The sequence below is a fragment of the Rattus rattus genome, chromosome 9 (assembly GCF_011064425.1).
Source record: "Rattus rattus isolate New Zealand chromosome 9, Rrattus_CSIRO_v1, whole genome shotgun sequence".
NCBI lineage: Eukaryota > Metazoa > Chordata > Mammalia > Rodentia > Muridae > Rattus > Rattus rattus.
In genome coordinates, this window is record NC_046162.1 from 3,957,453 (window position 1) to 3,969,644 (window position 12,192).

General features: G+C 41.8%; 1 protein-coding gene across 1 annotated transcript; it reads right to left on the reverse strand.

The window, feature by feature from the left end:
- Positions 1–271: 271 nt before the first annotated feature.
- Positions 272–11,467, reverse strand: C9H5orf47 (chromosome 9 C5orf47 homolog). Its single transcript, XM_032914344.1, has 4 exons — positions 11,176–11,467; positions 3,394–3,479; positions 2,079–2,177; positions 272–339 (listed from the first exon to the last, which is right to left on the reverse strand). The coding sequence occupies exons 1-4, from the start codon at positions 11,465–11,467 to the stop codon at positions 319–321; spliced, it is 498 nt and encodes a 165-aa protein (XP_032770235.1). The 3' UTR covers positions 272–318.
- Positions 11,468–12,192: the final 725 nt, after the last annotated feature.

Sequence of the window (12,192 nt, forward strand, 5' to 3'; positions counted from 1 at the left end):
ACATATATGTGTGTATGACACTCATCTATGTGATACACCACACGTGTGCACGTGCACACAAACACACACACACACACACACACACATCATAGAGACAGTAGTTTTTAAAGAATGACAGACATGGGGCCTAAGTCAAGATTTAAGTTAAAAACATATTTAATGAGGTGCTGTGTGTCAAACACTGGGTTGAGGAAGTAAGTAAGTAGAGGTGACAATGAGGGCACAGCGAGGGTTAAAGAGAGCAGGACACACAGGGATGAAAAGGTCTCTCCAGGGATCTCAGTGGACTCTCACCAGAGAAGACAGGAAGGTTCGCATTCATCTTGTAGTAACTGGAATCTAGAAACAACACAAGAGAAGTTCAAGTTGACTTGTAACACTTATTTTTGTCAGCAAATACACATTAAGAAATAAAAATTATATTATATTTTTGCAACATATATTGGCTTTATTAAAGAATTATATAATCTGGTTCAAACATAAGGTAAATTATCAAATTTCATAGATACCTTTATTTACATTATTTTGGAAACCTTAGCATATTAAGGGAGCAAATCATTTTAGCAGAGTATTTTGGATTCATAGAAGGTTGAGGCTCAGACTACTCTGGCACGTTCAAGGTTACACGGTGAGTAGATGGCCAGGCTCTCTGCTCACTACTGTTCCACACCCTTTCTTTAACACACTGACTCTGCTCCTTCTCCAAACACACACCTCATTCTCATTGGACAAGCAGAGTGAACTGCTGTGTCGTGAGGCTGGACATCACTGTGTATGCTGCCACTCACGGCAGGCAATGTGTTACTCGTGAAGCTTCCTCGGCTGCTAGTAGTGTTAGAGCCCTTTATCCAGTGCTGTATTACGTACAAAACCTCCTTGCTGTCTCATTAAAACATTCTTCTCAAAATTGAGTGCTGTAAGTTTAGTGACTCAAAAGTTGTCATTAAGTACTGAGACTTCACAGAAGCCCTCACTGTGACAGGACATATTCTATAGTAGGGCACACATGTGACAGGACATATTCTATAGTAGGGCACACATGTGACAGGACATATTCTATAGTAGGGCACACATGTGACAGGACATATTCTACAGTAGGGCACACATGTGACAGGACATATTCTATAGTAGGGCACACATGTGACAGGACATATTCTACAGTAGGGCACACATGTGACAGGACATATTCTATAGTAGGGCACACATGTGACAGGACATATTCTATAGTAGGACACACATGTGACAAGACATATTCTATAGTAGGACACAAACGTGAAGAAAAAGAAACAACCATTTTCATTCGTTAATTAATTATTACTTATGTTAATTTGTGCCACTTAATAGAAAGTCACGAATTTCCTTTTTATAACATTCAAAGGATGTTACGTTGTGTGTGTGTGTGTGTGTGTGTGTGTGTGTGTGTGTGTGTGTGGTGTGTGCACACCAGGTATGTCCTTAAACACACATGAGGAGGGCAGCATGCAAATGGAGGTCAGAGGCCTGCTTATGCTGGTTTTCCCCTTTCACTATGTGGTTCCTGGGGACTGACCTCAGACCATCGGGCTTTTTGGCAAGCTTCTATACCTGCTAAACCAGATTGCCAGTCTGAAAAGCCAGGACTTTCCACAATATCAGTTAGTGAACCCTGGTGCAGCTTTAGGACAACATTCAGTTTGTGAAGCGTTTTCTGGGGATGCAGATGTTGTGAAATGAGGTACACTGGAACGCAGCCCCCATGGAGAGGAAATGACAAGAAGTTGAATGGAAAGTGTAGTTTTATATTACAGTTAACATGCTCTTCATTCTTTCCAATCTGTGTTGAAAGACTGACATTCAAGTACACATTTCATGGACATATGTGTTCCTTGCTCAGAAACGTCCAGCAGTGCTCGCCTTCTGCACCCTTACAGCCACGTGTCCACGCAGAGTCTACCCTGCACCCCCTGCCTGCGCATGGCTTTATGCTTTAACTGTTCTATGCTTTAATACTGGCAGTTGGGAAACCTAATGCAATCCAAGGTTAGCTACGACGTTTATAATATATAAACTTTAGTAAAATTTAAAGTGTGTTGACTTACATCACTAGATAAATTGTGGCACTTCAGTCTCTGTCTGTATTTTTCATTTTCTGCAATCATTCTGGAAATGACCTGATGTACTTTGTTCCACACAGAGGCCTTAAAAAGATAAACACATTAAGGGACGCTGGGTACGAAAGTGCACTGCCTTTCGACGGAGGCAACTGAGACTGACTCTGCTGGGCTGCACGAGAGCCACTGACTTGCCTCAAACTTGGCTTTCAGTTTTCTTACGTTCTCTCTTATATTAGCTGTCCTGGAGGATGCTACCTTCCAGAAAAGAAAAACTGTCTGCAGTCTTATTAAGTGGGTCCGTAGCATTCAAATTTCGAAGGCACTAAAATTACTGAGTTTCTATTCCTCTGCTTATGCTGAGCAAGTTTGTTTATAATGTATTTATATTGTATATTAATATTAATTATATTATTGTAGCATTAATGTTAGTATATAATATATACATTATATTATAATTTGACACTTTGACATTTGATAAGCACTTAAATGTTATCTAGGAACATCTTCACGTACTGAAGAATGCGGTGAAAGATGTGTATGGCTTATGTAAATCCCCCCTCCGCCCTGTGTGTAGCCCATGACAGAGGTAAGCACCAGCACTACTCTTTTCTCCTCACTCAAAAGGAAGGGCTCTTGAAGGAAGCAGGTCTTAGTGCAGTGGAAGAGTGCTGCTCACTTCAGCTGTCTGTACAGGGCATGGAGCTCTGAGCGCTGTTTTAGACTGTGTATGGGCTACACACCAAACAAGCGTGAATTTATGTGTCATGCTCAACAAATAAATTCTCTAAAGTACAACAGCATCACAGAGTCGCACAGCCATCGCTGGGAATATGCTAGCACGCCGGTGTTACCAGGACAATTGGCAGCCAGCGGTAAGAAGGGTTCAGCAATAAAGTTCATCTTTGTCATCCTTCTGGCTAAAAGTCACATCCAGTCCTTGCCTTGGAAAGAGCAACATGACACCAATGACGGATTCTTTCCTATGAAGTCTGATTTTCTTTCTATACAGCAGTTAGTTCTACTCCGTGGAATACAGGTTATGCTTTGAAATATCTCCTGGCAGGTTGTATTTGATTAAAATGTATTTTATATCTTCAAGTACCAGGACCATTCTTCATAGTTATTAAATATTTCCAAGCTCAGTTCTATTTCTTCTAAGGTATTTCTATTTTCTCATTTCAGAAAATTAAATTATTCAGAAGATAGAATTGCTTTCACTGTCTCAAACACTTTCACACACTGTATTTATTGAGGCAGGCCTGACATTTAAACATGGTTATTTTTCCTTTATACAACACACCTTTTTCCTCGCCTTCATTAGTTTGGAGGCTTCATTCAGTTGTATGGGGAAATCAAACTCTTTCGTTGCATTTTTCTGGTTTACACCTATTTTTTTTAAGTAAAGATATTGGAGTTAGTACATATATTTAACAGTATTATTCTGCAAACAGAGGCCATAGTTGCGTCTTGTAAGCTCTTTGGGGGATGTTAAATAATATTTGGAGTTGTATTTCTGGTCACCAGGTAATACGTTACCACTCAGCTGCCAGTGTGCTGAAAACAGCAGTAAGTGCTTACCCCCACCGCCCCCAGCCTGTTCTACGTGCTTACCCACCCGAGTCTTAGCATGCCTACCTCAACTCTTTAACCCTAACTTACCCCTCCCCTACCTATCTTTAGCATGCCTACCTCAACTCTCTAACCCTAACTTACCCCTCCCCTACCTATCTTTAGCATGCCTACCTCAACTCTCTAACCCTAACTTACCCCTCCCCTACCTATCTTTAGCATGCCTACCTCAACTCTCTAACCCTAACTTCCTTCCTGACATACTACACTCTGTACCTCGGCTTCCTTGGCACAGGCAACAGTTAGCTTTCCAGAGAACATCCTCAGATCTTACAAACCATGCTGGGTGTCACAGAATCCCACAGTTTGCTTGAGAAGTGTGTTTTCCTCTCTGGCAATCCAGTTTCTATTTTGTAGATACTAGGTAAACAATACATTTCTTGGATTAACTCAGATGTGTTTCCAAATGGCATTTGCTAATTTGCCAGGCACATGCCACTGATTCTGGGTGAGGCACAGGCATGGGATGAAGGAACTTCATTAAACGCATTGTGAGAAACTCATTCCCTTGCCAACTCTTCCAATCTTCCAAGCACAGAGGAAGTGAGCACGTCACTTAGAGATCTGTTGCTTTTCCTTCATGACACAGATACTTTCTAGCAAGAAACCTATTCACTACAACTGAACAATTTTTTGTCATTATTAGTTTGTAATTAATTTCTCTTTTAAAAAACTGCACACAAATAGTGTTCTAATGAAATGTAGCTAAGAGGAGAAACCCACCAATGTAAGTAAATCTGCTAAGGAGACTAAGCACACACATGAGAAGGATGCTCAAGCTGGAAAAGCTCTGCTCCTGTTTACCTGCCCCTGTGAGTGCACACAGCTTTCAGGGTGGTGCGCTTATCATCCCACTGGTCTCTACACAGCCTTCCTAGTCTGTACCTACACCCCCTAAAGTAAGATGGGCATCATGAAGTCTATCTAAACATATAGCAAGAAGTATAACACATGTACACAAAACTATTTCTGCCTGCACTGTGACTGGGCACCAATGTCTGGCACTCCAGGGATTTAGTCCCAAGTTTTGCTTCAGATCTTCTCCTGGTCCCTGTCACCCATGCCCTGATCCTATGAAGCTGTGCGTGTAGCTCTTTCTGGTCACTGGCAACCATCATCTGTCTTCAACAATTTGCTCATTCATTTTCCCTCCTGTAGATTGTCCCTATTTCTGTCCCGTGGAAATCTCAAGTAGGTTTCTCTACTGTGAAGCGTTCCCGATTCTGTTATCCCTAAATTAGTCACCATTTCCAAAGTCTCCATTCATACAGCCCCACAGTGGACTCTTCATCTTTAACTATTTACAACATACAGTTCTATCTCCTAAGCACAGTGAGGGGACACCAGCCCGACCTGTTAGCCTTGCTTGAAATGTTAGATTTGCCTGCTGCTGTCTCTTGGCTTTCTAAACACCAGAACATCTTAGGACGGCTTATCAGCCAAACTTTCATAAGGCATCTGTCTCTGGTAACATCATCCCACCGATTAAATACCTTTAGGGGTTATAAAAATAATAATAACACTATGATTTAATAAAACCTTGTTTTTCATTCATTCAGTGAATGTTTAGTACATCTTGCTAGCCACTCTTGTTCCTTTAAGCCATCTGGGCTCAATGTGCCAACATTTACTGTGCACGCCCAATACCACATTAGGGTCTCTGCAGTTGTTGCCTCACTCACTCTTCACAGCACCCCGAGGTAGAAGCCATCACCCTCTTTGAGAGGCGATAAGTTAAGAATCAGACTGGATAACTACGATGGCCAACAGTATTTCTGGTAATCAACAGAGCCATGGCTGTCTTTCTGACTTCCGGGTCTTGATAATCTCTCCTGTCCCAGCAGAGTGTTATCTTTGCTCTTCTGGTTTCCCATCCCGCCTCTTTCTGCCCCTGGACTCATTATCAATACCCTTCTCAGGCCTCTCTATAGCACTCACAACTATTGACCTGCATACCCACTATTCACATGGATGTCCTTTGAGTACAGAATTGTCACCTGATCCATCTTGTTGTCAGCATGACCTAATGGCTACACCATAGCAGATGTTAGGTGTTGTTAAATGGATGAATAAATTATTTTAATTCGCCATACACATTTAATAAATATCTATTTGATATCAAATATAACCAGGACTGAGCACTCTTTGGCTAAGCTTAGGTGCATGTCTGTCTCAGAGCACCCTTGACTGTATTCCTGGTTTTACAGGCTCAGCAAGGAGGTCGTAGGAGTTAATAGCTTTGCTTCACACAATGGCCAGTACAGATATGGCCGACTTGCTCTTCCTTCTGTCTTCCAGTCAGTTGTCAGTTCTGCCCGTTTGCCTCTGCAGCTTTAATTTTGGCCTTTCCATTCCTACTGGACCTCAGCTACTGCCTCGAAGCTGTTTTCCAGCCTCTTATCAGCTACAAAGTTAAATTAAATCCATCCCGTATCTGAAAATACTAAGTAAATAAGAAGGCAGATCAGAACATGAAGTGCAGGGACATTTTAAGTATGTAATTTAAAAGTCCAAAGCCCACACAGTGTACTGTGTGGAATCGGACAGACTCAGATAAAGAGGATCCAGACTTCTGGAGGAAAGTCTTTCTGAAGGTTTCCGGAATAGGGCCTGGGGGAGGTTATGAATTGAGTTACAAAGGAAGCACCAGGAACATGCAAGACAGTAGAGACATTAGGAATATCATTTTCTGACCACAATGCAATAAAACTAGAAAGTATAACAAAACCAAAGAATCTGAAGGTCCCAGGATTTAAAACCTTTAAAATATGTTAAGCAGTATCAGTGTAACCTGAATAAACCACAATGAAATTATAGAACATGTTAAAATCTACAGTGGAGTATTGCATATTGAGGTGAGTGGGAGGTTCTAAATGTGTTTGAAAAATTCATCATACTAAATACTTCCTGATTTTAAAAAGTAAATGAAATGTCTGATTTCCAATCTACATATTCAACACAACCCTGTTAAAGATTCCAATGATATTCTTCACAGAAGTAGAAAATAATATTAAAACTCATTTGAAAGCACAAAGTATTCAGAAGAGTCAAGGCAAGTCTGAAAGAAGAATAATGCTGATATGATCAATATGCCCAATGCTAAGTCAAGGTCACATGATAGTCACAGTAACAGAAGCAGCATGGACTCAAGGCATGTAAAACCATGGAACAGAATAGGAAGTTCAGACAGAAACAACACAGCTAGCCATTTAAGTTTTGACAAAGAGAAAAACAGAGGGGGGGATTTAGCTCAGTGGTAGAGCGCTTGCCTAGGAAGCGAGGCCCTGGGTTGATCCCAGCTCGAAAAAAAAAAAAAAAAGGAAAAAAAAAAAGAGAAAAAACAGCATTGGAGAAAAGAAACCCCCATCTACAAATGATTCTGGGAAAACTGGGTAACCACGTGTACAAGAAAGAAACTACTCCTCATTTCTTACCCCAAACGAAAATCAACTCCAAATTGGTGGTGGGGTTAGGGAGACCTTAATGTAAGATCTGAAACTGGAAAAAGTAAAGAAATTATTTCAAGATATAGGTATTGGCAAGTTCTGAATAGGACCCCAGTTGCTAAGGAAACAAGGCCAACAATTATCAAATGGGATCTTGTGAAACAGAAGGATCTTCTGTGTAACAAAGGGAACAATTGGGTAAAGAGAGAGCCCACAGATGAGAGGAAATCCGAGCTGTACATCTGAGAGATTAGTAAGTAGAGTGCACAAAGAACTAAAACACTGACCAGCAACCCCCTCCCCAAAAAGGAACTGATGAAAGGAATAGAGAATTCAGGAAGGAGGGAATAGAAATCATCAATAACCATGAGAAACTGCTTAATCTCACCAGTCACCACAGAAAGCCCAATTAAAGTCACGTTGACATTACCTATTACCCTAGTCTGAATGTCAGTCATTAACAAAGCAACAGGGGTTGGCAAGACGGTCCAGAAGTAAAGGCCCCTTGCTGCCAAGCCTGGCTAACTGAGTGTGATTCCTGAGACCCACAGGCAGGAGGACAGAAAGGACCAATTCCCATAAGCTGTTCCCTAACCCACACACGTCTGTCACACACATGCAATTGATAGACAGACAGACAGATAGAAAGGTAGATAGATAATAGAAAGATGATAGATAAATAGACAGATGTAACAAAAATTAAATTCTGGTACAGGTGCGGACAAGGGGAATCCTGATCATTATACATGGCTGTAACCTAGTCCAAATTCTACGGAAATGAGTATGGAGTGTCCCCAGAAAATTAAAAAAATAGATGTGTCATATCGCTCAACTATGCCTCTCCTGAGTATTCACCCAAAAGACCCCAAACTGACATATCATGGACACACTTGCACATCAGTGTTTATGCAGTGGCATTCACACAACTAAGAAACATGAAATTATCTTGTCTTCAGGGGAATGGCTTCAACTGGACACAATCATATTGAGCAAACCAAACAAGTCTCAGAACATGTTACATGTTCTCTCACTTGTCATTCCTAGATTATATACGGTCACATAAAGTTATGTGTGTGAGGTCAAATTGAAAAGTAAAATTGTCTAAGAGAATAAATGAAGAGTCAAAGGGAGAACAGAAGGGAACTGGGTGAGGAGGGGGAAGCAGTATGTTCAATATACAATAAGTATAAGGAAAATTGAAATGCATTTTAAAATTATTTAAAAATAAAATAAATGCCCAAATTTTAGTATTAAAAAGAAAAAGTACACCAAAAGAAAGCATAGGGGAGAGAATAAGGCGAAGAAGTTGGTATTAATGAAGAAGAAACTAGAAAAAAATCTTAATAACTCAAAATCATGCTGTAAAAATAAACAAAATACTAACATCATCAATACGAAGGGAGAAAGTATATGCCTACACACACAAAACACAGAAACAAAATTATTCAGAGAAGACTGACCATTAAAGCATGGTTGAACTTTTAAAATTGAAACGCATCACTTTGCAAACCTCAGTGGAAACACATTTGGAGACTGAGATGAAGTGTGTAATTGCTAAGGAAGTGCACGCTGCCAAAACTGACCCTCGGAAAGTGTAAACAGACGAGTTCCTACAGCACAGAGAACATTACTAAGAAGTTATCTCACAAGAATCTGAGCTCCAGACGGTTTGCAGAAGAATTGTATCAAAGCTTTCAAGCCACATAGTTCCAATGCTCCATAAATTATTCTTGAACACAGAAAAGGAAAGGAAAACTCTCAACTACTTTTATGAAGTAGTCTAACTTCAAAATCTAAGTAAAGAAACAAAGAAAAAGTACAGGTCTTTTACTATATCTCATGAACGTCAGTAAAAATTCTAAGCTGCCACTATGTTAAAAAGCAGTACAACACAAGCAAGTGAAAATTATTTCAACACTGGCAGGTTATTCAGTGTTGAAACCTATTTATATCACACTATGCATTACTAATTCTAAGAAAAACATTATTATCTATATAGAACCTTTGACAAAATTTAAAGCCTATTCATAATAAAAATACTGAACAAAATAAGAATTTTTCATACTCTATCTAGTCTTAGTCCTAAAACCAGTACTTTATTTATTGGTGAGACACGAGAGGCATCTATTTCTTCTAAGAACAGGATAAGGTGTCCGTTATCTCTACACCACACACCCTGCACTAGAGGTATTAGCCGGTATAGTTAGACAATAAGATTATGGTAGATAGAAGATGAATAAAAGGGAAATAAGATTACCCCTGTTTCCGAATGGCATATACCAGCTGGGGGATGGTGGGACACACCTTTAATCTCAGCACTTGGGAGGCAGAGGCAGGTAGATCTCTGTGAGTTCAAGGTCAGCCTTGTATACACACTGAGTTCCAGGCCAACTGGAGATACATAGTGAGATCCTGCCTTAAAAACAAAAACAAAAACAAAACAAAACAAAAATCCCACAAATAACATATACCTGGAAAACATAGGAGAATTGTGAGAATCAGTGATGGAGCTAACTACATTAGTCAGTGAGTCGGTTAGTGAATTAATAAGGATCTAAAATTAACAAGAAAAAGAAGAGACCTGGGGGAGAGAAGAAGCCCACGTGTAGATTCCATCTAGATATATCCAGAATAAATAGATCTATGGAGACAATGTAGACTAGTACTTGTATAAGGGAGGCAACAGTGAGAGGCCATGATGTCTGCAAAGGGGCACAGAGTTTCTCTGTGATGTTACGGTTATGCTAAAATGGATGGTAAGGATGAACATTTTGAATGACTGCAATATTCTAATCTTGGCTGTGAAGTATGAAGTATGTAATTTTGCAAACCTCTTCAAAACACACACAGGCATTCTTGCTCAAGATTTTAAATGATAGACATCACATATATTTCTAGTGCATTATGTAGTAAGGAATCCCACTTACAATAGGAAAGGTTAAATACCAGGGAATAAAGTTGCAAACCTATGGTGAATAATTTTGTTTGTTTTAAGATGGTATTTCTCTGTGTCGTCCTGGCTGTCCTGGAACTTGCTCTGTAGAACAGGCTGGCCTCAAACTCAGAGTTCTGTCTACTTCCTTAGTGTTGGCATTAAAAGCATGGGCCACCGGGTTGGGGATTTAGCTCAGTGGTAGAGCGCTTGCCTAGCAAGCGCAAGGCCCTGGGTTCGGTCCCCAGCTCCGAAAAAAAAGAAAAAAAGAAAAAAAAAGCATGGGCCACCTCATGAATACATTTTAAGAAAAAAAATTAAAAGATTCAAAAGTAGATTGAAGAAATAGAACTACATCTTCAGATCTTCTGTGTTTTAATAGGACGCTTCAACATCTTTTAAGATGTCTGAATAATTAATAACTTATTTTCTATTTTATTGTATATGTATGCGTGTTTTACTTGTGCACCTCTTAGATGCCTGATGCCCAAGGAGGCCAGAAGAGGGCGTCAGATCCCCTGGAACTGGAATTACAGTCAGTTACAGTCAGTTTGCTGAGCACCAAACCTACATCATCTGGAAAGAATAACCAGTGCAGCTCCTGTAATTAGCAATTTCAATAAATGTCAGTGAAAATCACCAACAAGCATGCCAAACTCCTATGTCTCCGAGGGACTGAAGCAGCTACATCCAAGAACTTCTCTCAGGTCTCTGGGTTGTCTTAAACGCCCTGCAGCCCTTTTGCAGGCCACCCCATTAAGTGAGTTAAAGGGAGTCTCCTCAGCTTATGGCTCCAACGCAGACTGGCTGCCTACTGACTGGAATGATGACAGGGAAGGCTAACAGGAAAACTGACACCGAGACTGACTGGAAGGCTGACAGAAAGACTGGCAGGCTCGAGGGTTGAGATAAAGACCAACAGGAAGGCTGACACAAAGGCTAACATGAATGAAGGCTGTCAGAAAGGGCTGACACGAGGCCTGGCTGACTGAAGCCTCGCGCACAAGATGGCGCAGGGAGCTGCCCAGTCAGCAGCAGGCCGCAGGCAGGACCATCCCTCCCGCTGCTGCGCCACCTGCCCGCGCTGCTCGCTCCCGGTCCCTGGGCGCTCTCGACGTCCACTGGAAAGAGGCAGAATCTGGGCTTTCGGTGACCCCGGCCTGGGAACCGGTGGGCTGCTCTCCTCCCGGGGGCTCGGGCTCCACCGCTGCTTGCTTTAAGGCACAGCGGGCCTCGAATCCTGGGCCTCGATGGCCGAAACCTCGGAGGCCCCTCAACTGCCACACGCCATGGCGGTGTGAGGCGAAGCGGGTCACGTAGATCAAGCGAGGCCCATCTGGCCTTTGCCGGCTGCGAGTGGGAAGCATCTCGGCTTCCTGTCAGGCGACCTATGCACAGGACCTGGGTGTGTGACTGTGCGTGTGTGTGGAGTGGAGGATGGGGTGGAAGGGTTAGGGTGGAGGGGGGGAGGGGACACGTGCCGCATGCGGGGTGGGAACGGGGAGAACCGTGGGGGCCTGACCAATGCGAGGTGTGAGTGGGGCTTTCCTAGAGGCCCTGACTTCCGTGAGGACAGACGTTGGGGTCGGGGTGGGTGAGCCTGGGTAGGAAGTTGAGGTGTGAGTCACTGTGTAGCTGGGGTTGAGGAGCGATTAAGGACACAGAGACCAGGCAGCTAGCAGAAGACAGGAGCCTAGAGTGGGGATCTCTCTGTTAGAAGTCGGGAGGCAAGGAAAGCCCTAAAGGAAGGGAAATGGGGAGGCCTTTGGTTGTGAGAATGGCCATTCATCTAGAAGGAGGTTGAATTTCAGGCCCCATCATTTGGGACTGGGATGTAAGAAATATCAAATATGATTCTTTTCTATCAAATACTATAAAATGTATGTTTAGGACAAGGAATTAAAATATTTTTTATCTCCTCCGCTCTGCCTTGTAAGACTTTTATACAAAATGTTATAATCCCCTCCATCCAGTAAAAACTTCGGTTTGCATAAAGGACCCCTGCTCCCAGAAGAGAGAATGTGACGACCTGGGGTAGTGATCTTCTTGTCCTTCGTTTTTATTTTTATTTGGTTGAGACGTTTTCTCTATG